Raw genomic sequence first — 25,551 nt, forward strand, 5'->3', positions numbered from 1 at the left:
AAAATTTAACATGAAAAGAAAAGTTGCGCGCCCAACGTGGGGCTCGAACCCACGACCCTGGGATTAAGAGTCCCATGCTCTACCGACTGAGCTAGCCGGGCTCCTGACTGTGGCCTTGCTTTCTATTCCACTCACAACACTTTTACATCACACACGTGGGGAACCCTGACTCTCACTGAGAAATTTCACATCAAAATGATAAATTTCTTAGAAAAAGAATGTCTCAAAACTATGTAAATCAGTGTCAGAACACAGTCAAGTCTAGGGTTTTTTTTAATTATTATTATTACATTGTATTTTCAAATAGAAAATAGACTTCTCAAGACACCCTAACGAATAGTTGATCTTACCTCTTTTTTTACCAGGATACGTTCTTGGAAATCTCAGGGATCCTTAAGGATTTATTTCTGTGACCATTTCTGCTCCTCAATTTATAACACTGCAGCAGTAGGCTAGCCACCTCACTAAAATGCAAAGAATAAAAAAATGAAAGAGATCTTTAACGGAGATGCTTGTTCCAGGTGCTGGTGAGCAATGCTGATTTGGAAATCAACAAAAACAGTTTAAAGTCTTCTTTCTTCTTTTCTTTTCCTCAGTTTCCTAGGTGAAATTTGACAAGACCTGTTTTCTGAACTGCGTTGCCAGTTCCTGCTGCCCTGCGGCTCCTCCGCGCCGCCAGGGGGCGCAATGCGGTTGCTTGGCGCGCAGCACGTTCCTCACAGCGCCTCGCGCCACAAGGGCGCGAAGCGGGACCCTCGAGTCTGGAGGGGTTTGCTGGGCCTTACCGGCTCTTACCGGGAATAACCGTCTCTTACCGAGCCTTACCGGCCCGCAGCCCGTTCACAGCGGACCGGGGCAGTCCGCAGCCCTTCCGGGGCTCATTGGAGCGGGCGGTGGTATATAAGGTGCCCATCGCAGCTCGCTCTGTGGAGCCTTCGCACCTCAGCGCAGCCTCACGCGGGGTGGGGCAGCGCTCACAGAGCCGGGCTGCTGTGGTGGCTGCGGCTGCTCGCAGCTCGGCCTGCCCGGATTTCCGCGGGCTTTGTGCTGTTGGTGGGGCTGGCAGGCACCGCACGGTGGAGCAGCTGTGTGATGGATGCAGCTGAATGCTCATCGGTGTTGTTCTGTAAAAATATTGCTTGTGGCTATTCTGCCGCATCTCTGTTTTCGTGTTTTAACATCACTTCAGGAAAAGAAAAAAAAATCCAACCCAGGCCAACAGAAGGTGAAAACATCTGGGAAGCGACAGGGTTTTCAGTGTAGTCTGGGAATACAGGGCATCCTCCAAACTGCCACGTTTTCTGAAGAGATAAGAAAGCATTTGGAGGTTCTCCGTGGACTTCCTGCATGCAGTTTAGAACGTGGATGTTGGGAGAGCTTTAGAAATGCATTGCAGGAGGACCTGCTGTATGGATAACACAGCATTTCTTTGTACTGCAGGCTCTGATATCAGCCCACGCCATTTCTGTGGCTTCCCACCAGCAGCCAGCACGGCGAAGCACGGCACTGGGGCAGCACCGCCCTGGGATGCAGAGGAGCTGAGAACAGCCCAGCCTGGGCAGAGGCAGGATCCTCTCCAGCACAGCAGTGTAAGTGCTGTGGGTCAATGCCCCTGCTCTGCGTATCCGTATCAAGAGGCAGAAGCGGCCTCGCTCTCTTCTTTCCCTTTGGCAGAACTGCTGTAAACACTGCATCAGTGGCACAGCAGTCACTGGGGGAGAGTACTGCCTTACTGGAATTTGCCAAGGGCCATTCAAGAGCAATTGTTTTTCAAATGATGGGATGCTTTAAAATTTAATTGCATTCTTCTTTGTCGCTTGCAGAAGATGCAAATTTTGGCAAGTCAGACATGAACTTAGTGGTACATCCACTGTATTGTGTGTGCCCAGATTGCCACATGAGAGCGCAGCAGTGAGGCAGCATCCAGCAGGCCCAAAGTGTCAGTCACTGGCCTGGGTTTTGTCCTGTATAAAATATTTTATATAAAATATTTCTGTGGTGTTTTACTGTTGAATTTGGCATAGAAATGCAGAGTTCTGAGCAGGAATTGCTTCATTTAAAAAAATGTCAGAGAGCTCCACATAACCAAAGCTGGAACACCCTATCATTATAAACCCATTAAACCTCACTCACAAGTAATCTTTCCGATCCTACTTATCTGAAACTAAACACTTGGTTTTGCTGTTCTTTAAACATTTTAGCCTAATGGCTTAAATAGATAGAGCTAGGTGCTGAGGTCCTGACAGGCACAGGGAACAGGGAACAGGCAAGGGAAGTGATATAACATGCTCCGTTAGCAAGTCCTGTATTTAGTGAGGAAGGGACTATAATTTCCTGCAGCCTTTGTGCTCTGCCAAGGAGTTATTTAAATAAAACAAAATCATCCACGCGTTGTATTTCCCATTCTTTTTATCATGAAAAAAACAAAACAAAAAAACAATCGGAAAAGACAGAGATGTAAAAAGGGAAAGACTCTGGCCTCGTGTTTCTACTGGGGAAAATGGCAGCTGAAATAAAGCATTAACGAAGTGTCTTTCATTGGCGTTTGTGCAGATGTGCTGTGAAACTGAAGGGAGGCAGCGGTTTCACAGAGGAGCCAAAACCACGCACCTTCCCGGTACGAAGAGATGATTTAGAGCAAATTTGCGTTTTTTCCTCCGAGATCTGAAGCTCACCACCGAACGCTATTGCTTTCCACTCCTCGAAGAAGCGGGTTGCCCGTGTTGAACGAAGTGTCCCCGCACACGGTGGCCGCGCGGGGTCACTCCCGAGCTGTGCCGGCAGCCGCGGGGCAGCGGCGGGGCCGGGCCGGGGAGAGCGGCGGCGGCGGCGGGGCGGCCCCGCGGGCCGGGAGACGCTCAGTGCCCGGCCCGGCCCGGCCCTGCCCGCACCCATGTCGGCTCCGGGACGGCTCCTGCTCCTGGCCACCGCGCTGGCCGCGGGCGTGCAGCGGAGCGGCGGCGCCGAGCAGCCAGGTGAGCGCAGGGATGCGTGCGGGGATGGCCGCGGGTGCGGAGCTGCGGCCGGAGAGCTGGCCCCGGGGCTGCCCGGGTTCCCCGGCTCACTGCAGGCTCTCTCGATGCTCTCGGACCGGAGCGCGGCAGCGGCTGGCTGTAGGAGCGTTGCGACCCTCTGAGGCCGGGGAGGTGCTTTACCACCAGAAATCTCCAGCACGGTTTCCAGGCACCGTTTCAGATTATTTATTTATTTATTTATTTATTTACTTTGCTGCAATGACTGTAATTAAAGAGTGGGAATGTGTGCATGGAAACTGGGACTGGCTCCCAGCTGTGCTGTGGTGGTCCTTGGTCAGAGCAGAGCACCGTGACTAATATTTGTGGGATCAGCTACAAGCAGTAGCCCGTGGGAGAAGGTGAGGATGCGCTGTCAGAGAGCAGAGGCGAGGTGAAGCAGCCCAGACAATGCATGTACTTTGCAGGTACTGGGAACTGGCAGTAGGCACAGCTACCAGATCCAGCACACATCTGGGTAACTGACCCCAGTGAGCTGTCTTGGGATTTCAGCAGCCAGCTCAAGCAGTAGGAGGAAAGATTGATTGTAAAGCTAACCACAGGAACCCTCTTTTTGCAGAGCCTGCTCTGTGGTCCTCCAGCAGCGACATCGTTCATCCAGTCAAGGTTGATGAGAGCGGATCCTTTCTGTCCTACGACTTGTCCCACCGAGCCCTTCACAGAAGGTCTCTTTCCTCCAAGAACAAGTTTCTTGCTTTCTATGAACTGCATTACAAAGGACAACCGCTGAAATTCAACCTGAGCCTTAACGTCAACCTCCTCACCCCTGGGTTTGTCAGTGAGAGGCGGTACGGGGGAATCGCCGATGCCAAGATCCAGTCCCACACGTATAACTCCTGCCACATGATCGGGGAGGTCCGGAGCCGGACGCTGAAGGGAGGCCTGGCTGCGCTCAGTACGTGTGATGGGCTGGTGAGTATCAGGGTTCTTAACCGACAGGGAAATAGCAGAAGCTGTGTGAAATCCCCTTTTCTTTGGAAGGTACTGGCAAAATTCCTCCTGATAGCAGTGGAGTCAAGATGTCATTGTGTAGGTTTGATGCTGCTTCGAATGACCTGACTGTAAATTTCCCATGGATTCCAGTAGTTTGGGAACTCTTGGGACTGTGTTTACTTGTGCTTGTGTCCGAATTCCCAAAGAGCAATTCCCATATGGCCTTCATCTTCTGGTACATAAATATAGGATTATGAGAAACTCATCTGAAAGCGTAGTTGATCAAAGCCTGGAGATGATGAAATATCTCACGATAATGAAATACTGTTTCATGATCATGTGGTTCATGTGTAGTGAAATCTCTTTTCACTAGAAGTGAGCATCAGCTGTCTTATTCCACGGCCAGTATTTTCAAAGGCAATAGGGACATTTAAGAAGGTAGGTTTTGCTGAAAGCCAGAGTCATTATCATTAGTAAGACTGTGGTGTAGGCACTTAGGAAGGCAAATTCATGTCTTTAGCATAAATTTGCATGTCTGCACTAGCTTGCATCTGGCTGGCACAGGTACTGGGTCCCCACAAGGTTTAAAATCTCTCAGAGATTTGCGGAATCATTATGGTGTAACTTCATAACTCACATGATGCACAGACACTCCTCAAGTAGGGGTGTGTGCCTCGAGAGGGGGTTCTGCTTCATGTGGTGACCCTGCACAGAGCTGGCACACACACGGGGTACAGGGCTGCTGCTGCTGCAAGTACAAATCAGCAGTAGTCCTCGTGCCCCACGTCTCTGCATTTGCAGGGCTGGTAATTCCTTGCCCTGGCTTCTTCCTGTGTGCTTCTCTCCGAGTCCCAGCAGGTCCTCTGGCTGCTGCAGGTGGCTTCAGTTCAGCTGAGGGCTGTGTTTGTGTTTCAAGCTTCCTGTGTTTAAAGAAAAGCAGTATGTGTCTGTATGTTGAGCTGGCCTGCTAAAGCATAATGGTTTGTAAATTGGAGGTCTGCACAGGCCACGCGAATCACAAATCTGAGCACACAGCTGTGCTGCTGGATGCAGCAGGAGCTCACACCTTCCCTGTGATGGGCAGGAGCTGAGGCACATACCTGGGGCTGTTCCCCATACCGGTTCTGAGCCAGGATTTCAAATTCAAAAAGTAGATGGTGCAGATGGAGCGGACATGGGAGGGATGCTCAGTGTGTCCAAAAGCTCAGAGGAGTTGGCTCTGGCAGCGTAGCATGGAGAAGGTCATGAAAAATGCCGTGCGCATCCTGGGAGGTGTCAAAGTTGCTCTTTTCCCACCAGATTTAACAGCATCTGAGGGTGTTCAGCACCTTGCACTTCATAAGTCGCTGAGTTGGGGGATCAGATCATTTTATTTGCACTTTCACTGTCAGTTCAGCAGCTGGGGTTCTGCCAGTGAGGTTTGAGGTCTGAAGGAAGCCTGCCGAAGGGCTTGAGAAGGGTGAGCAGCTTAGCCCAGAGCTGGGTACTGCGGTCATACTACTCTAATGCTGCCTTTGCATTAACTTCCTCCATGGCTTTGGGCAGTTTTTTCCATCTGGAAAGCTGGGTCTGTAATAACTCCTGTCTTCAGAGTGCTAAAGGAACTGGTTAACGGGATTAACATCTCTTTGTGACTGAACTATGGATGGGAGAAAAAATAATACTCATTAAGTAATTCATTTTCTGCGTAACGTGTCATCTGGAAACACCTTTTTTATGATAGAGAATCACATAATTAAGGCCTGTAAAATGGGTTGGAAATGAACAATATCATATAAATGCTGTAGGTGTGTATCATTTGTTAAGGAGCAGAAAAAACTGTTAGCTCACAAAAGGCATCAGCACAATGCTGCCTGCAGCCAATAACCTGAGTGGTGAGAAACCTTCAGCCTTAAGTTGCTTTAGAGCTTTCCTGCTTGGTCTTAAAATAACCAGAGCTTTTTGTCAGATGCTAAACCGGAGGAAAATGCACTGACAGTGTGCTTGTGTCTCACATAACGATCAGAGAAAGTAAAGTGTGGCACTGAGCTCTGTTACAGTGAATTACTCACACACACCTGGTAATTGTGCTAGATGTTACCGGGTGTAAATAAGGAACTCGTTGCTGGTGTGGGATAATCTAGATCTGGAGGCTACAGAAGCATACTGCATTTGTACACAGCAGCAATATCTTGCATTTCAAGGCCAGCACTGCTTTGTTAGAAGCACTCTCTGCCTCTGAGCTGTAAAGCACAGATGGGCTGTCCCAAAATTCCTGTTGAAATAAGTCACATAGCGCCTCAAAGGGACACGTTCCTCCCTTGTTCCTCCCTGTGCAGCAGCTGGTCCAGCACTTGTTAGATATGTAGCATGGGATAATTATTCCTTCTTTAACAACCATACCTGCCTTTGAGATCAGTTTCTGAGTAAGGCTTCACCTTTCTTAGAAGGCTGTTAGAAGACTTTAGACTCCTCCTGTCAAGGATTCTAAAATGAAGCATAGTGCTGAATCTGGGTTGTGCTCTCCTGTGCGTAACATTGTCAGCTCAGTTTCACCTTCTGCTGCCTGCTCCTCTTGTTCCAGCCTGTTGTGCATCAGTGTCAGGGAGGCAGGAGCAGGGATGTCATTGTCATGAGCAGTGGTGGGCCAAGACACATGAGGTGCAGTGAGATTAGCGGAGCGTTTTAAACAGACCTTCCTGCAGACAGCAGAGCCCTCAGCATTCCCACAGAACCTCTGTGGGGCAGAACGCAGCCCTTGCAGGGCATCCCAGGCAGGCTTAACGGGGCAGTGGTCTCTGCTCCAGCTGCAGAACCCAGCCCAGGAGCTCCTGGTTGCTGGGGATGAAGCTGCCCAATCCAAGAGCTTCTCGTTCGGCAAATGCAGGTGCGTTTGTGTAACTGTTCCTGAGATGCAGTCTGGGGCTCTGTGATCCCAGGTGAGTCCATAACAACGTGTCACAGCTGGGCCAGGACCGGCTCAAAATACCCATAAGAACAGCCTCTTTAGAGAAGACATGTTTCTGCCTGGAACATCTTGCAAATCTCTCCCCTCCTGATATTCATACTAGGTGCGGACAGCTTCATGATTACATCTCTGTGTCTCCCTGCTAGAAAGGTGTGTTTCGGCTCATGGACGAGGACTATTTCATTGAACCAGTAGCCGCCAGCTTTCCCGAGGATGCAGCAGCACAGCCCCACAGGGTGTACAAACGCCATGCTCCTGAGCACCCGGGAGAGCAAGAGAGAAAGCAGCCAGCAGCATGGGCAGCCTGCGGTGTGCAAGGTATTTCTCCTCTCGTACCTCTCACGATGAACGGCTAGATGCTAGAACTCATAATTTGGGTTCTGTAGTTTGAAGTACGCAGTGAGAAGATAAAGGAATCAGTGCCAATCCTTAGTCTTCTAAGGTGCTCAGCAGACATGCTTATCTTAAAATCTGGGAGTGTTCAGCTCCTGTGATGTGATCTCAGCACCCAGCTTTTAGCTTGAAGGACACTGAGGTGAATGCTCTGAGTTTTCGAAGTTGCTGTGCTGGTTCCCTCCCTTTGCCACTTCTCTGTCTGGAAAGGAAATGCTCAGAGCACTGAGACACAGCTGAGCTGTGGTTTTGTGGTGGTTTCTGTGGGTGGTGGGCATGCTGGGCCCATTTGGTAGGTGTCTGCCAGCTGGCTTTGGGTTCCTTGCTGCAGGATGGCCAAATTTCTGAAAGTGTAGGCAAACGGTGGTTTCCACAAGCGTTTTTATTATGGGAAGGCTGACCACTGGTTCAAATTGTAAGTCGGGAAAATGTGCTTGCTTAGCAGCAGGCAAAAGTTCTCTGACATTCATGTGTGGAGCCCACAAGTCACAAGAATTACGGCAGTTTTTTTTTCTCCTGCCAATTTTCCTGTATTTGCTTATGTTTCTCACATGCATGCTGAACCTCAGGCCTCTCATTCATCTTTTCCTCCCAAGCCTGCTGCAGGCATCCTGTGATGTGGAGACTGAATATTTGTTTTTGATTCCTTGCAAACATCAGTTTGTGACTTGCCAGAAGCTTGGACTTTTGGAGTAAAATTTGATTTCCATGAACTAAACACCACAATTCCCATTTACGCCAGTGAATCCAGGTTGTCACCATGGCCCTTCTGCCCAGCAGAATTGTTTTATGGCAGATTAAATGCTTTCTGTATCCATAGCACCCTGTTGTACCAGTGTCGAGGAGCTAGCCGTCCAAGGCTGCCAAGGCTGCTCTCCCTGCTGCTTTTTGGAGAGGTAGAAAATCAGCAGTTTTTTGCGCCCCCCCCCCCCAGGTGTTTGTGTGGGGTCTCTGTTGGACAGTGATCTCTTTGCTTTCCTCCTGAGCTCCAGGGAGAGGGCTGGCCTTTCCTGGAAAAGGCAGGCAGTGGTGGCTCAGATGGACAGCGCTGAGAGCTGATCTGGGAGGTACAGCAGTCTGTGCTTCTTGCAGGGTATTTTTTGCTGGAGCAGATCAAAGGCTGCATTGCACAAGCAGAGGATCATGGGCTGCAGTTCTGGCTCTAGGAGGGAGAGAGCATGAGGCTCAGAGAAGGAAGTTCGAAGTCTTTTCCATGATAAAATCCCAGGGCTAGTCATAAACTGGTTGACGCTGTTCTCAGTGAAGAACAATCAGTGCTTTGGGCAGCCTAGCTGCTGGAGCATGAACCCACATCCCCAAGGGCTGGTACAGCTACACTGAGGTTTGTGTTGCCCTTGTTATTTTGGAGCTAGTTTAACTCTGCCTAGCTGAGAATTGAATGTCTGCCTGCAGTAAAATCGTGTAATAGGCAGGTATTTGCCTTAGGAAGAAATCCTGGGGGCAAGAGAAACAGCAAAGGTACATTTCTACCCACCAGTCTGGAGCAGGTCTCGAGCATGAGATGAGTCACCTCAGAGCTGGGGCAGCATCCCCAGTGCTCAGCAGTGCCTGCAGCTGGGAGCGCCGGCCTCCCACGCCAAGCCAGCAGCTCTAGGCTAGGATCTCTGCAGCTTTCAGAGCTGTGAAGCACAGATCTGTGTGCAGCTGTGACAGACAGACACAAGACAGGGAAATTGGAAAGATGGGATGCTTTACTTTGCCAGTCTGAATATTTGAAGTTGCATCTTCCAGTCAGTGTCTTACTAACTCCCTAGAGCTTCCCCAAACCTTTTTATTCTATAATCATGTTATCTTCAGGCATTCTTCTTTTAATCAAAATGAATAAACTGATGAGAGTAATAATGCTTCCTTCTAGACTTTGAAGCCTGTTGCTCTGTAAATGAATTTCCCTAGGTATGGTGTGGCCAGTGTGTAATATAGCTGAATCTCTATTTGAATCCAGAGCAGCAATGTGGACATGATGTATGTGCCCTGGAAAGGGATGTATGTGCCCTGGAAAGTCTACAGGATTTGTATTACCTCAAGTCTTTCACCATCTACTGACGTATTGCTGGTTTTCTTTGCAAATGATCGCACACAGCCAAGCGGTGTTTGATCAGCCTGGTATTCAGTTCCTGTCGATGTCTTGTGCTGCATATTGTGAGCCTGTATGTACAGCTGGGCAAGTGTGTGAGAGGGATCTTGAGGGGAAATGCCATACAGACCCTGCCAGGTAGCCAGGGAGCTGTGTGCACCGTGCTCTGCATCCCGCGTGGAAGCTCAGCAGCAAAGGACACAATGAAAACAAACTCCAAGGAAACTGTTGTGATTAAACTGTCACAGTGGTATTAGCAATCCATCAAATTATTCAGATACTTAGGATTTTTCAGGCTGGGGCATAAAGTACAGCTAAAGAACACTATAGTCCATAAAATGTAAAAGTTCACTGTTAATGAAGTAAGGCAGAGCCCATAGAAACTGGTCATAAAAGCATTTCCCACTGTGTGTGATGTGGTTTGTAAAGCCTTTGCCCAACTTGGGGCTGACCCTGACCTTGATCTTGGAACAGCGTCACAGGAAAAGTCTCGACATGAGAATTCCCAGTTTCTGGTGTGCATTGGCAGCGTCCAAGCTCTCCTCTGGCGTCGTGTGTCTTTTCAGCCCAGTGAATGTCCTCCTTGTTTCTCTGGGGATGAGCAGCACAGAAACCCAGAATTCAGTCTTCATGTGGCCAAGGAAATCTCTGTGCAGCCCTGCGGGTGTTTCAGTCTCATCCAGGACAGCGATGGTCTTTGGGATTTGGCTCAGGACGTCCAGTTTCCAGGGCATGGAGTTTATGGTGTCGGGGAACTGTCTTTCCCAGCAAAATAAAAATGTTTGATTGTACTCAGCAGAGCTGAGCCACTGCTGTAGTTTCCGTACAGTTCATGGTCAGGCCTCTCTCCATGTTTGCCTATAAATTAACGTGTTGGTACAGAACGCAAGTGCTCGGCTCCAGGAGGCTGCATGCTCCTCACAAAATATTTCAGACCCTGTTTCCCTGCGAGAATTTACTTCAAAGGATTTTTTTTCTTTCTCGCTAATGCTGCTGTACAGTGTTGTGAAGTCACAGTTTTCATCTCTCACTGAATTTTTGAGCAGAAAGCACAGCGAATATGTGAGTAAGTTATGAGTCTGAGTGAGAGTCCTCTTGATCAACACCAACAGATTGTTTAATTAAAAAAAAAAGGCATCTTGATGGTATTTTACCAGTGCTGCAGATTTTTTACACAAAAATGAGTCTTTTTTTCTCCCTTTAATTTCTCAGAATCTCAGGAAAGCCTAGAGAAGTCTGAGAAGCGGAGGGAAAGATGGGAACAGAAACAATACAGGAAGAGAAGAATAAAGCAGCGTTCCATCAGCAAGGAGAAGTGGGTGGAAACGCTGGTGGTGGCAGACACCAAGATGATAGAATACCATGGCAGTGAGAACATCGAGAAGTACGTGCTGACTGTGATGAACATGGTGAGTCCTAATTTTCTCAGCTGCAGAGCTGCCAGGTCCCTGGAGATGCAGCTGATGAGACATAAGGGCCACTGGGCTTGCCACAGCTCATTCCTGGTGAGACCTCAGCAAATCTCTCACCAAACAGGCTGTTCCCACTCTCACGTTTGCTCTGCTGCATTATTAGTCCTCCATCTGCTTCAGGAGGGTGGTTTGCTGTGAGCGAGCCCTAGGCCAAAGTCTTGGTGCAGATGGGAGCAGCTCTCAGGCTGCATCAGTTTCACTTTCCGCATGGGGCTCGAGGGCTGTTCCCTTTCCTTTCTCCCGAGGGTGGTTAACGTGGCCTGCCAGGCAGATACTGCAAGAGCAGGACTCCTCCTCCCATACCTACTGCTTCAGGACAGAGAGGGGGCAGGTGCTGCCCGTGGCCACAGCATCACCACCACTGCTCTCTCTGGTCAGGCAAGCAGGCTGCTTGGGTGGGGAGGTGCAGCTGAAGTTGAAACCACTCTGAAGCCTGCGCTGGGGCCACCCACAGCCCCCTGCTTGATAAGAAGGCCACCTCACAGGAAAAGACCTGTATGGATGTGAGAGTTCTGGCTCAGGCTTCCTTGATCTCAGTGCTGGCAGTGCCAATAAGAGACACCCACAAAGGGAGCGCTGCAGGGCAGCTGCCATCGTGTTTTTCATCTCAGTTCCAAATGCTGCAGAGCCGGTGCCAGCCTGCCAGCGATGGCTGAGTGCACTAGTCTGGTTGGCAGAAATGTGAATGGCTTTCCTGGGAAGGTGCCACTGAGGGCAGCCGAGGGAAGGAGTAGAGCATAGATCTAGACTGTAGCTGAGGTGTTTTCCTGGCACTAAACCATGGGAGTATTTAGAGGTAAAACTTACAGGCAGGTTTTGAAAGCTAACTACTACTTGCATTGAAATTCCTTGGGTTTTCATTCTGCTCCTTAAACTCAGACTTTTCTGGAGGCATTGACTCATAACGAGGTGGTATGATGTGTTAATGAACTGACCTTGGACATCTGGAGTACCACTCTTAATGTTGCCTGGAGTCACAGAATCAGACTGGTTTAAGGTGAGAAGGGAACCCTGGAAGTGACCTGGCCCAGCCCCTGCTCATGCCAGGCCACCTTGAGCAGGACCACATCCAGGGTCATGTGTGAAGTCTCCTGGTGGTCTTGAAAATCCAGGGAGGTTTTGCTGAAGCCATAAGACAAGCAGATAAGTCAATGTGAGTTGGTATAATCTGTTTGCTCTCCAGCTGTTGCGGTAGCATCTGTTTGCATTTCAGAAGAAGTGTAGTTGATGGCTGTAAGAGAGGGTGGGATTGGGTAGAGGACCTCAGGGTATCATCCTGGATTTCCCGGTGTTGGTGAAGACACTGGGAGAGCGCTGGCTTTGAGGCGTTTAACACGTCTGTTAGGGAGTGAAAGTGGAGGTGGTCCCCCAGGCATTTCTGGTTGAGTTTCAGTGTGCTACATAGATAATATCAGTTTCCATTGTATTATGAATGCTTTAATCTGGGTCTACATCTGGTCTTGTCTTTTAGTTTTGGGAATTCCCCAACATGTTGAGATGTTGTCGACAACCTTCAGTAGCTTCCCTTTAAGCTCATGTTGCCTTGCAAATGTACTTACCAGGAGAACTGTCACAGGCAAGATGTTTGTTTTGGGCTTTATTTAGTTGACTTTTGTGCTTTGCAGGTGGCGGGGCTGTTCCACCACGCCAGCATTGGGAACCCCATCAACATTGCTATAGTGCGACTCATCCTGCTGGAGAATGAAGAGGTGAAAAGAAAACAAAATGACTCACACTTCCATTCTGGTAGCAAATTGGGATACACAGAGAGCTGGCCTCGAAAGCCTGTTAACTCTCTCATACACATTTTCCATGGATGGATTGTGTAAGATTAATACAGATTCCCATGCTTTACTTCCTAGTCTTCTGCATGGGCTGCAGGTCTGGTAAAGTTGGGAGGGTTATATGTCAGAGGAGCTGCGGATCATGATTCTTATAATCATTTGTAATTTAGCCACTGTGGTAGTTGGTAGGACCTTTCCTTTCGTCCTGTGACTGATGGGATGGTAGCCGGTACCACTGGCACTCAGCCTGTGGCAGCATCCCTTCAGACGTGGGGCAGGCGAGGCTCCAGGTCAGAGCTGCAAGGAATGGCCCGGCAGAGGCTGAGCAGCTGAAGCTCGCGGTGTCCCAGGAGCATTGCCTGCTGGTAGCACCAGCGGAAGCTGGGAGTTGGTGGTTGTTTGTGTTTCCCAGCTGCAGCAGTCGCTGCTCAGTCTGGCTGTGCAGCTGCATCCTTCTCTAAAGCACATCGCCCTGGATGGAGTATTTTCCTGCAGCGTTTCTTAACCCCTGATATCAGATGACTTCATGGTTCAGTTGAATCATTGATGGAAACAAACGACTATATTCTCATCCAGCCTACGGCTTCCAAAACGCAGAGCAATTCCATCTAGATGGCAGTTACTCCTGATCTTACTCTGATGGGATCAGATCCCCTGCACTGCATCCTAAAAACCAAACAGATCCAGTAACGGTATGACAACTGACTTTTAATTGTGTTGGCAGGAGGATCTGAAAATCTCCCACCATGCAGACAACACCTTGAAAAGCTTTTGCAAATGGCAGAAGAGCATTAATGTGAAAGGAGATTCCCATCCCTTGCATCATGATGTTGCAGTCCTGCTTACAAGGTATTGTGTCCTGGTTTTATGCTGTAGGTTTTACTCCACCACCTAGAAACTCCTCCAGTGGCAGCAGGCAGGTGGGACACAGACAGCTGCATACTTTAGTGGAAGCTGTTTAAATCTCACTCTCTGTACCTCAGACCTGTTTGGAAGCCTGCATATTCAATATATAACTTGAAATCTGAAAGTGGTCTGGCTCTAGTGGCTGGAACTGATGTCAGACCTCAGTTTTAAACCTGGAAACTGCTCTCAGTTTACCAGTAGTTGGAGTTTCCAAACCAGATTTTCACTGTGGCCATATTGGGAAGCCCTAGAATGGGTGTGCCTTGCAGCAGATGTACACAGGATCAGCTCTCCATTTTCTCTTGTAGATGAATTCCAGGATTTGTAAAGGAGGCTCAGAACAGGCCCTCACCTCCCGTGTAGCTGGGTGGAATTCTTGTCTCTGGCCAAATTTATATACCTTGCAGTCAGAATGTGGTTTGATGGTTTCATGCTGCAGCAGCTTGAATGTTGGCAGTATCGTGGTTGTTTGTGCAGTGATTCACAACCCACAACAGTTTTATCTTCCTTAGAAAATTTGCTTTGTAGTAGAAATAAGGCACTTAAGGGCACGTACTTTAATGGAGTTGTTCTTCCTGGGTGGCTGGAGCTCCCCTGCCCTAGACCACAACACCACTGGGATGTACTTCCCCAAGAAATGTAGTAATTGCTTAATTATTCCCAGCATCAACTTTATTTATACAATAGAATAAACGTAGCCAGTCTGGCTTGCAGTTTCCATTAATCAGGCTTTCTAATAAGCTGGGGATATTGAAAGAGTAAAGGGGAAAGGAAGAGTCGTAAATCTTTCTGTGTGGAAAGACATTTGGATGTCTCCATTCTTGCTTCTGTTTGGCCAGTGTTTGCTGGCCTTAGAGGCTTCCTGTTAGACTGGGACCACGGGGCAGGAGGGGCTTGCTTTGAGGCAGCTGTCCTCACTCAGTTTCACATCACCCTTTGGATCTTACTGTCTTCAACCCTCTTTTTAACTGTGTGTGTGTTGTTTTCAATCGCCCAAGGAAGGACATCTGCGCAGCAATGAACAGACCCTGTGAGACCCTGGGTCTGTCCCACGTGGCGGGGATGTGCCAGCCCCACAGGAGCTGCAACATCAATGAGGACACAGGGCTGCCCCTGGCCTTCACTGTGGCCCACGAGCTTGGACACAGGTACCCTGCCTTCCTTCTCCTTTCTGACCCCGTCCTCTGTATGGCTTAGTCAGGACCTGACAAGGGACAGATAAGAGGTGGAAGGACGTTGCTGAGAGTTCCCTGAATCTCAGGGAATGTACCCTGAGAAGCTGTTTCAGAGTTCGGCTTTTGGTTGCGCTGGATTCAAGGAACCCTTCACACATGACACGTTTGTGTACCCATGTTGCTGATACTAAAAGCTGTTGAGGAGAGGATTGTTCACTGAGAGGTTTTAAAATAGAGTCTATGTATAGCATCAGAGGCAGGATTTTTCTGATCTTGATTTCAACTGAACTTGAGAAAATCATTTGTACATCGTAGTCTGTATCTTTCTACAGTAAAAGCCTGTAACCAGCCAGTTTAATTAAACTGATTTTGTTCAATATTCTCACTACTTTGTTATTGGCTGAGTTGCCAGTAAGAGAGCTGAAGTAAAACTCCAGCGTAAAGTTTGTACATTGGGAAAAATTTCATGTAATGATTACACATTTTGAATTCATAGATCTTTTCAGTTAAATGCTAACCTCCGTGCTCTCTGCATGAAGCACAGTCCATTGGCTTTGTCACTTCAAAGCAATGACAAAAAGTCATTTGTTTACTCCAGGGCAATGAGCCTTAAGCTCGTGGGGCTGTTCCCCTGCTGGCTTATGTTCCCTGCTCGTGGTGTTGCAGCACACAGGGACTGGACAGAGCCCTGAGCACAGCAGTGTTTCTCAGCTTACTGAGTGGCCTCTTGTTTACCACTGCTGGGCATGGGAGCTCATCAAGGGCATGGTGTTCTCTTACCTGTGGAGCAACAGAATCCCACCTGAGCCCTTGCAAGATGCGTGCTGAGAGGATGTCTGGCTCTCCTTGTCCGTAACATATGGGACAAAGCTTGTGACAGCATCTGTGGTCCCACTGGAATTTCCCAGATAGCTAAGTGCTCCCTGTTAATTAATGTGTCTCCATAAAGTTGCAAATGCTTGTAGTGTCTGGTATAGTGTGTCAGAAAGCAGAGAAGCTGCGCGGTTGTAGCAGGCGTGTGGCTCACCTCTCCTTTGTGGGACTGTGCTCTTACACAGTTTTGGGATTCAGCATGATGGAAGCAGCAATGACTGTGAGCCAGTTGGGAAAAGACCTTTCATCATGTCTCCACAGCTCCTGTATGACACGTCCCCGCTCACCTGGTCCCGCTGCAGCCGGGAGTACATCACACGGTTCCTCGAGTAAGTCCTTGCTGCTTCTTCTCATTCGTTTGCATCGGTGCTCGGGGCTGAGCTGGCTGCATGAGTTGTGGCTGGGTTGAGCTTTGGGGTCTGCAAGATACTTTCTGGTTTCAGAAGTCACCCTTGACTCAATGGTATTTCTAATTTGCTCTTTTGGCTCAGTCCTTGCTGTATTTGAATGTAAAAGCACCTTTGTGCAGGGACACAGTGGTTGTTGTTTGAATAAATAAAGCCAGAGCATTTTTCTTCATTGACTTAGCTGGTGGGATTTCCAAAGCATGGCTGCCCCAGCAGCAGAACGCTGGAGCTGGCTGTGCTCCTTTCTGCCCCATTGTCAGCCACATGTTGCTTGCACCAGCCTAACAGATAAGTGTGCAGTTGGAAGCACATTACTGTGTCCAGGCTGCTGAGCAGAAGGAGCAATTTTCCGTAGCACATGGGATTTGTACCTCTTACTGCACCCCTGATCTTGCTTTCCACTCCTCCTAGCAGCAAGGTTCTGCCTGGGGCAAACGTGATGTTTGCCTAGAGATGGGAGGCACCATGTGAGGAGATGAGATCAAGCCAGATTCTTTCATGCATTTGTTTATTTTTAGTGCCCTGTGGCTGTTGTTATTAAATTCTTAGGAACGTGGCCCAAGACTTATATTTGTCAGCCAGTCTCCAGCACCAGAGGGATGTTTTCCTTTCTTGCCATGAGAAGATTAGGAAACAGTGAGAGCATCTTTAAGAAACAGCAATAGAAAAGCTCTGGCTACAGCCAGTGTGTTTGTGAGGGGCTGGGAGCTGCATATTAGGAATACTGGGTGGTGCTGAGCTCCCATTTCTAAATTCCAGCCAGTGGCCTAAAACATGGGCTTGGCTCCAGCTAGAGTGAATTATTGTTGATTTGTGGCTTTCAGCGGAATGAGTCTTTCTTGCTCCACAGAGCTCTTGGCCTTTTGTTTTTAACCTTTGTTTTGAGATGTAGCATTTCCTGCTGGTGGTAACCTTGGGCTGCCATTAGCCCAGGGAAGAAGCAGACCATCTGGCTGCCTGTCCAGTGGTGTTTTCATCTCTTTGCTCCACTCCCAGAAGGGGCAGCTCTTTCTTGAGGAGTGGAGCAGAGTTCAGCAGGCACCTCTCAGCATCTGTGACATCCCAGAGGCGAAGGAGAGGCCTGCTGCGAGCACAGACATGAGTGCATTTTAATACAGTGTTGGCAGGAGAATGGGAAGGAATGAGCCAAAAAATGAGACCCTCCTGACCTGGGATTGTTAGATGTGCTTGGAACAGACTCATGTCAAAAAAAAACCAACACAACACTCTCAGATTATGGTTATTGTTTTACAAAACAGAGTGAACACTGGTGAGCGTTTAAGAATCAGAAAATGATTTGTGTCTCTGATGGCAGCACAGCTCCAGTGCTGTGGTCGTGCACAGGGCTCTGTGATCTTCGAGGCAGCGGCTTTGGGTGGGAAGAAGCTGAAGGGCCTCTCTCCTCTGCATCCCTCACCTTGATGTGAGCTCTTTTAAGCCTGGCTGGTGGAAGAATTATGTATCTCAATGCTCTGCAAAGACCATAAATATGCAGTGGTGTGGATAACCCTGCCTTCATCCCACTGCTGCTGATTGTCATGTTTCCCTTCAGTCTTTCCTTCTCTAGACAAGACAATTCATTTCTCAGCCTGTTTTTGCAGAGCTGAAGGTCTTCCTCCATCGTCTTCTCATGGGCTCTTTCTAGCTGACCCCCACCACTTGGAGCCTGGCTGGTCTGCTCCTGCAGCACCCACTACTGCCCCTGCCACTAGCACCAGCTCTTCTACAGCAATGCTCTTCTCCAGTCATTCCAACTCCTCTGTTTGTGCAGCTGATTCCTCCCAAGTTTAAATCCTTGCCTTTGTTTTTATTGTATTCAGTCCTGTTTTTTTGGATCCTTCTTCCAGTTCTGCAAGAGCTTTTGGAATTTTAATCCTGCTTGCGAGCGTATTTGCAGATCCTCCCAGCCCACTGGCATATGGGGATCTAATCAACATCTATCTATTCCGTCACGCAGCTCTTTAAGGAGCAGACTGAAATAGGCAAATGCAAAGCAGACCCCTGTGAATTTTTACTGCTGTGTGGGTCACTGTACATCCCTTCAAAGCCAGATTAAACTCATGCCAATTCTTGCTGGCTCAGTTAAGTTTATTTTGCAAAATCTGGAGGCCAGTTGAAGATATCAGTAGGACAGCTGTAAAGTGGTTGATGAAGAAATAGATTTTGAGCATAACTCTAGAGATCTAAACTATCCCATATGGGGACTGCAGAGATCTCCTGTAAACTGAGGCAAGACAAAAAGTGCCTTCAGAGAACAGAGGGCTCTGGGCATTTTTGGGGTGGTGTCAAGCCCCATATGCTGTTGCCAGAATGGATGATTGTGGATTAATCCAAAGGAGTAGCACTTCCATTCATGCAGCTAGAGCAGGAGTCCAGTGCTTAAGCTTTGACTTTCCCAGCAAAGATGTAATCATTTCTAATTTTAGACAACATATGCTTCTTAAGTGAATTCTGTCAGTGTGCAAAGAAAAACCACTGGAGTTGCAGTGCAGGGACTTTGCTGTAGGCCTGAAACAGGCTTATAGCTTGAGGCTGGACATGGTACTGCATCCAGCTGCATAATTCACACCTAATTCAGTCCAGCTCAGGCCTGAATCACCCACAGCAGTCCTCCTCTCCAGGGGGCCAGAGGGAAGGCAGGATGCTCTCACTGCTGGACTTGGAAAGTGAGACTTTCCAGCTCATGGGCTGCTGAAAGCAATGTGTTTACTGATTTTTTTCAATGGAGAAATTACTTATAAAAACTATATATGTGGTATATTAAGGAGCTGTGTTCCCACTGGCTGTTTCTAGCCAAGCACGGGGCTGGCAGGTGCCTGGAGAGGACCTCTCCAATGCAGGATGTGAGAGGGGTGCTTGCTGTGACTCCCAGCCTCATTCACTGCTGCTCCTGAGCTGGGCTGTTTTGCCAGCTTGGGTTAGGAAGGAATCCTGTTCCACATTAATTTAGACCTGTTCCCAATCACAACAAGCTGCAGTAATCTAATCTGCTCAGAAACTCACGCTGGAGACTTTGCTTTGCTGGAAACATGTTAGTTTAAATCAACACTGTAAGCTAAACTAGTGACAATTTCTTGTGTGTTTGGGAAGTATCATAGCAAAACCACTCACAGCAGAGCAAGCCAGCCAGGATCATCCATCTTGGCTTCCCAGCAGCCTGGCAGTGGGCCACGGGTTGTCTTGGCTGAGCTTCATGCTCAGTTTTAATATCTCTTTCTAAAAACATGCTGTCCAGCACAGTCTGAGCACTGTTTGTAGCAGCAGATATGAGAGCGAGTGAGTTTTGCTGCTGACAATCTACTCTGTTTTTATTAGCAGGGCATTGACACTAGAGCTGAAGTGTCCACAGGGACGTTTTGGGGTTGGCCTGGTGTATGAACGCGAGGACAGCATCTGCTTCTCAGCAGTGCAGTGTTTGTTCAGTGAAACCCTTCACCTTGAGTAGTGAAACTGAGGACTGGACCCTGGGCTGAAGGCTTTGCTGATGACTTGATTGCAAAGCTAAAACCCAGGAGATTGGTCCCAGGCAAAGCAACAATTTGGCTGTTCGTCATGGAGTTCCAGGATGTGTTGGAGTGTCAGAGGATAGGTGGGCTGCAGTTGCAGACATCAGATCGCCCAACTCAGAAATTGGATAAGTGATCCACATGCAGAGATCCACATGCTGGAGCAGGTGCAGGGTTTGTTGGAGAGCCACGGTCATGTCAGCTATAGAATGAAAGTCAGGATTTCGGGATGAAACACTGATGAGATGCTTGGTTCCTCTGGTGGCAGCTGCAGCAGGGTGCATGGGACCTGCCTGCGCCGGCCGGGCAGTGGCAATGCCTTGTCACCTCTCTTTCAGCCGGGGCTGGGGGCTGTGCCTGGATGACCCCCCTGCTCAGGAGGTGCTGGACTTCCCCCTGGTGCCCCCGGGCGTTCTCTATGATGTGAGCCACCAGTGCCGCCTGCAGTATGGTGCCTACTCCACCTTCTGTGATGACATGGATGTAAGCCAGAGTCCCCCTCTCCCAATGTAGCATGGACTCGTACAGCTCTGAGGGTTCTTTGGGGGAGTGGGGGCTTTGCATGGGACGATCCTCTCCCTGTGAGTAAAATCTCTACCAGTGGGTTGGCTCTGCAGTAACCCCGTCCTGTGTGGTGAATGTTTCTTCTGCAGAGTGTCTGCAACACACTGTGGTGTACAGTGGGGACCACGTGCCATTCCAAGCTGGATGCTGCTGTTGATGGGACAACATGTGGGGAGAACAAGGTAAGAGGGAGCAGTCTCATTTGCAGGTGTAGAGATTCTTTATCCTGTATGTAAGAGATGATTTTTGCTGGCAAAGTGCAAAACCTGGCATTTTGCAAACTCCAGCACGTGGACAAGGATTACCTTGATGGCCTCACTCCAGCCAAATGTTGGTGGTGAGAGATTAAATTCAGGGAAATCAAGATGTCCCTAAAAAGATGAAACCTGCAGTTTGAATGGAAGCAGAAGCTGGCAGGGTTGTGTCCAGGGGTCTGTTCCCTCACACAAGTCCTCAGACAGCCTTATATACCTGAATTTCTCATTGCACAGAGCTCAACTTGGCTCCATCAGAGCTCAGCTGACCTCCAGTCACCCTGGAGTGAGTGTAGCATGGGTTTGCACAGGGCAATACGAGCGCTGGTCTTTAGCGCTCCCCGAAGGTAGAGCTCTCTAAGTAAAGGTTTATTAGTGCATCTTTATCTTGGTTTCTCTTCTTCTGGCCTGTCCCTTTGCAGTGGTGCTTCAATGGTGAGTGCGTGCCCGTGGGTTACCGTCCTGATGCTATCAATGGCAGCTGGGGGCCCTGGAGCTCATGGGCTGCCTGCTCGCGGAGCTGCGGTGCGGGTGTGCAGAGCGCCGAGAGGCAGTGCAGCAACCCCACGTAAGTGCATGTGTGCTCTCCTGGGTTTGTTCAGCCAGTGTGTGTAGGAGAGGAGCCCAAGGCTTCCTGATGGCTCCCTAAAGCAGGGGCCATCGCCTGGCATGTCTGGTCCTACCCATGTCTGCACTGGACAGCAGAGGACTGCTGCCATTATGCCGTTATCTTTCTGAACAAGATGCCTTTGAAACACCACAGACGATTCATTTCATGGGGTTATCCAGCTATCTGGGTGATGGCAGGCTCTGGAGGGGCAGAGCTGGCTCCGTCTGCTTCCATGCACAACTGCTGCTGCGCCAGGCAGACAGAGAGCACTGGAATGTGATTTCAACAAAGAGTAAAGACTCCACGCTTGTAGCTGTTACACATATCTGGTGTCTTTTAATGACCAAAAAGGAAAATAGACTTTTTGTGGTTCTGACTCACTCTCATTTTGAAAACACTCACTGCTGCTTATCAACTGTTTTCTCCCTGAGAGTGATTTCTAAGCAAGCTGAATGAGCTGCCGTAGTGAGGGACGCTCACTGCTCCCCAACTGAGGAGCAGCATTATCCATGCCGTGACCGCTGCGCTGACCCATCTGTCCTCCAGATGCCTCCCTCCTTGCCCAATTGCTATTGTATTGGATTCACACAAAGGCCCCCAACTCGTCCAAGTGTCACAGTGCCTCGTAACAGGGAGAGAAAGGGGCTTTGTGAGCAATTTTCCAGTGGCAGTCATTTTTCAATGGCTTAAGAAGATTTGAAAACTAAGAGGGAATCTCTCTAATGAGCCCAGATGTTCTTTCTGCCTAACTTCTTTGGGTGCATTGTTTTTAACACATACTATTGAACTGTTTAAAGAATAGCTGTGTAATCTCAGTGCTAGGTCAAGAGCTAGGTTTGTGTTTGACATGAGTTTTGTGACAGAAATGCAATTGTAGTTTATGGAGTGTTCCAAACACAGCTGCAGGCATGTTGGAGAGCAAACATTGTAAAAGCAGCAGAATTTCCCTGGGCAGTTGTTTGCTTTGGCCACGGTAGGTAAATCTTCAGCTTTGCCTTTTGGATGAAGTGAACAAATGTGTGCTCTGGTCCTTCCTCCCTCAGGCGTTTCCTAAGAAAAAGGTGTGTAAACACAACTGTAAAATAATAATTAATTATGCTCCTTGTGCCACTCTAAACTGATCAGGGAAAAAGTAGTTTTCATAAGGTCATGGGGATGTGGGATGCAGAAACTGCAAGTGACCAAAACAACCTGGCAGCAACCTGGTGAAACAGCAAGTGTTAAGAATCAGTGGCAGTATCTTGAGAGTCTGTTGGCATCCAAGAAAAGTCTGTTGTTGCTTTTTAAGTCCCTCTCACTTTATAAACGTTGGAAAGAATGATGTATTTTTAAAACTACTTTCCAAAGTAAGTAAGAATTTATCACCTTGTGTATACAGTGTTTCTGGCTGTTTCTGTCATTTAGGAATCACCAGCATGAAAAATCTAAAGCCTGAAGAAATGTGTTTCCTCTCAAGAGATGCCTTATGAGATTTCTTCATTCTGGGCAAGAATTCATCCTAGACCCATCCACAAGTCCCCCAGTTCTTGCTGGGTTGCATTACGCTGTAGAAACATCCAGGTCATCCAGCACAGGAAGCAAGACTGAGTGGGCCAGGGGGGGTTGTCAGAAGTCCTGGAACTGTGGCCACTTGCCATTTGATCAGGAGCTCTGTCTTGTTGGCCATTCAGCCCTGGCGTCCCTGCTTGGATCACCAACCCAGTCACAATCAGTCTGAGTTGCAGTTCTTCCAGATGAGACCGAGATTAGCTGGGAGGTGGCGAAGAAAGGGAGAGGACATCTGGAAGGTAGTTTGGAGATATGTTTGAAAAGCACCATCAGAGCATCCCCCCAACAGAAGCCTTTCAGGTGCTACCTTAAAACAGCTGCATCTCACTCAAAAGAAAAACCAAGTCTGGTAGTGGAAAGCTGGTTCTTGTGCGTAAGAGGTACTTCCCAGGGATGCTTTTGGAGAGAATAAAAGCAGCTGGGCTAGCTAAGCAATGCCTTCCAAGTCATGTAATTTTAGAGTTGAAAGTGATGTTTTAAGCCCCTGGGGAAGGGTCCAGCCTGTTTCATCTCCCAAAGCAGTTGCTTTCACACTGTGGGCAAGCAGAGTAGGAGCAATGCTTGTTCCATTGCCCAGAGCGTAGGAGTGTCCAGCAGCAAAATGGCTTTGGACACGAACACTACTTGTCACACCAGTTTTTATAGGTTCATAAACCAGGCCTATAGAGTTGGCCATAGTTGCAGCATTAAGGAAGCACTGTCAGGAGGGACAAGATGCTAGAGGAGCTGTGGACCTCAGCACCTTCACAAGAGATCTGCAAAAATGACTGCTTCACATCTTTCTTTTCACTTGGGTTGATCCTTTCTGAAACAAATGGGTGCCCTGGTAGCAACAAATCCAAACCCCCTTCTTGCAGTGCCTTAGCCTGACCACTGCAATGCTGTGCTAATGGCTGAGAGCAAGAAAGCAAATCTGGTCAGAAGCAAACTCAGACTGTGTTAGGCACCTCTCCTTGTCCAGGAGAAGAGAAATGAAAAAAATCAAACAGCAGCTGGACCAAAGCCATCTGTGCTTGGAATTCTGTCATCCTCCACCACCTGGGGAGCTGCTGTCACCATATCTTTGTTGTGCATTGCAGCCATATCTTAGCTGCAATGTCCAAGGCCTTTGTGCAGAGCTTGTGTCCTCTGTCCAGAAGGAATCTGAGGAGCAAGGACGTGGATGATGCTCTCTGTGCATTGCAGAAGCTTGCTCTGTAGGTTAGGGTTTATTACTATTAGAAGGGAATTTCCCCACCTAGGCTCTATGTGTTTATTTTCTTTTTTCCCTCCTGCAAACAGGCCAAAGTATGGGGGCAGGTACTGCCTGGGAGAGCGGAAACGATTCCGGATCTGCAACATCAAGCCCTGTCCTCCTAACAAGCCGTCCTTCCGCCAGGTCCAGTGCAGCCAGTTCAACCCCATGCTTTACAAGGGGAAGCTTTACAAGTGGACGCCAGTGCCTAACAACAGTGAGTGTGCACAGCCTGCAGCCAGGCCTCCCCTCAGCCCTCACAGAGAGCCTGAGACAGATTCTTGCAATGGCTTGATCTTGCTGGAGCTGCCTGTAAAAGTTTTGCCTTCCCTTTCTGCCGCACTTGCAGTGTATTTATGTGTATTTTAAATTATGGCTGGGTTTGCAGGATCAATTTTTATTGTCAGAGGTGGTTACAAGGAGAGAAGGTGATCCCTGCCTGTGTGAGCCCAGGGCAACACTGCTGTAGAAAAGCAGGCGAATGTAGGCGTGCACACCCCAGCTCCTGGGGTTCAGTTTCTGTCTCTTTGGCTTCCCAGTTAACCCCTGTGAGCTGCACTGCCGGCCGGAGGATGAATACTTTGCAGAAAAGCTGAGGGATGCCGTCATCGATGGGACCCCATGCTATGAAATGAACTCCAGCCGGGACATGTGCATCAACGGCATCTGCAAGGTACGTCTGCTGATGAGGGCGGGCTGGGAGCGGCCCTGTGTGCCAGGAGCTGCAGGCTGGGGCAGGGGCAGTTGTCAAGGCTCTGCCCGATGTCCTGAACGTATCACCTGATCCATTTTAGTACTATTTTTGTGTATGGAAATGAGGGAGAGCTCTCAATATTCACAAGATAGATGATGCGGGAGTGTTTAAGCCTCTTGCATGTTTTCAAGGAAGTAGAGAACCAAACTAAGGAAATGCAGGAAGAGCAGTTTCTCTTGCAAATGAGGCAAGATAAGAAGATAGGAAGGGAAGGTGGAGAGGGCACTTATCCCAGCCCTGCTGTTCTGGCAGATGCTGCTCTGACCTACAGCCTGCTGCAATGGAGATGTCTCCCCCGGCTGTGGTACCCTCTCCCATTGTTGGGGCTTGTCCTTCCTCCTGGGCTGTTGTTATTTCTTGGAAGCTCTGTAAAAATGAGTTGTGGGCCAGGGAGAGCACCTTCCCTGCAAGGAACCAGAAGGACCAGGGAGCAGAATGCTCATCTCCCTGCCTCTTCCATGGAGCTCTGAGGGCTGCTGAGGGTCTTTGTGCTCTGAACAGCACAAAGAGAAGCAAGCAAAAATAATCAGTAATCAAGTTTCCTTGCATCCTCTTGCAGAAGAGCCATTCGTGGAAGCTTCTTCCTCTTCCTGGCTGTGCTGCTGGCAGTACCAGGTATAGGCCAATGGCAATTGCTCTGCACAGCAGGAGGCTCTGAAAAGGTCCTGTTTCCTCCTTTAATAGGCTATAAGTTACTTCAGAGGTTGCAGCACACATGCACAGGCACAGGCTCAGAGAGCTCAGGTCATGGTTTTTACTTGGCACATAGAAAAGAGATCCAGCAGTTCTCCACAGATGACAGCATATTCCCTAAAAGATGATTGCACACATGAAATGCTTGCTGACTGCAAGCGTGTTGCTGGCTCCGTCACCAGAGTTAAGCCTGGCTTTCAACAAAACATTGCAGTAGCAAAAATAGTGCTCCTTTTCTAGTGTGTATATGCAAGTGACTCCCTGGATAAGTCCTTGTGGAACTAAGACTAAAGGTTCCTCATTGGCACAGGACCCAGTGGGACCTCTGGGGAGTTGGCTGCAGCTTTTATTGTACAGTGTCAGATGGAATC

The 25,551-nt window shown here is 48.7% G+C and overlaps 1 protein-coding gene and 1 non-coding gene across 2 annotated transcripts in view; one reads left to right on the forward strand and one right to left on the reverse strand.

Moving 5' to 3' along the window:
* Nucleotides 1-28: 28 nt before the first annotated feature.
* On the reverse strand, nt 29-101 carry TRNAK-CUU. Its single transcript has one exon. It is a non-coding gene; the product is annotated as a tRNA-Lys (tRNA).
* Nucleotides 102-2,893: 2,792 nt separating this feature from the next.
* Nucleotides 2,894-25,551, forward strand: part of ADAMTS7 (ADAM metallopeptidase with thrombospondin type 1 motif 7) — a 49,089-nt gene continuing 26,431 nt past the window's right edge. Inside the window, exons 1-13 of the mRNA XM_042875706.1 lie at nt 2,894-2,975; nt 3,592-3,944; nt 7,059-7,230; nt 10,613-10,809; nt 12,498-12,581; nt 13,381-13,505; nt 14,561-14,710; nt 15,796-15,939; nt 19,862-20,006; nt 20,177-20,269; nt 20,764-20,909; nt 23,781-23,950; nt 24,273-24,406. Coding sequence (XP_042731640.1) covers nt 2,894-2,975; nt 3,592-3,944; nt 7,059-7,230; nt 10,613-10,809; nt 12,498-12,581; nt 13,381-13,505; nt 14,561-14,710; nt 15,796-15,939; nt 19,862-20,006; nt 20,177-20,269; nt 20,764-20,909; nt 23,781-23,950; nt 24,273-24,406 — 1,995 coding nt within the window. The remainder of the gene's footprint in view (nt 2,976-3,591; nt 3,945-7,058; nt 7,231-10,612; nt 10,810-12,497; nt 12,582-13,380; nt 13,506-14,560; nt 14,711-15,795; nt 15,940-19,861; nt 20,007-20,176; nt 20,270-20,763; nt 20,910-23,780; nt 23,951-24,272; nt 24,407-25,551) is intronic.

The sequence above is a fragment of the Lagopus leucura genome, unplaced genomic scaffold, assembly GCF_019238085.1.
Source record: "Lagopus leucura isolate 7727_CA_CO unplaced genomic scaffold, USGS_WTPT01 Super-Scaffold_100015, whole genome shotgun sequence".
In the NCBI taxonomy this organism is placed as follows: domain Eukaryota; kingdom Metazoa; phylum Chordata; class Aves; order Galliformes; family Phasianidae; genus Lagopus; species Lagopus leucura.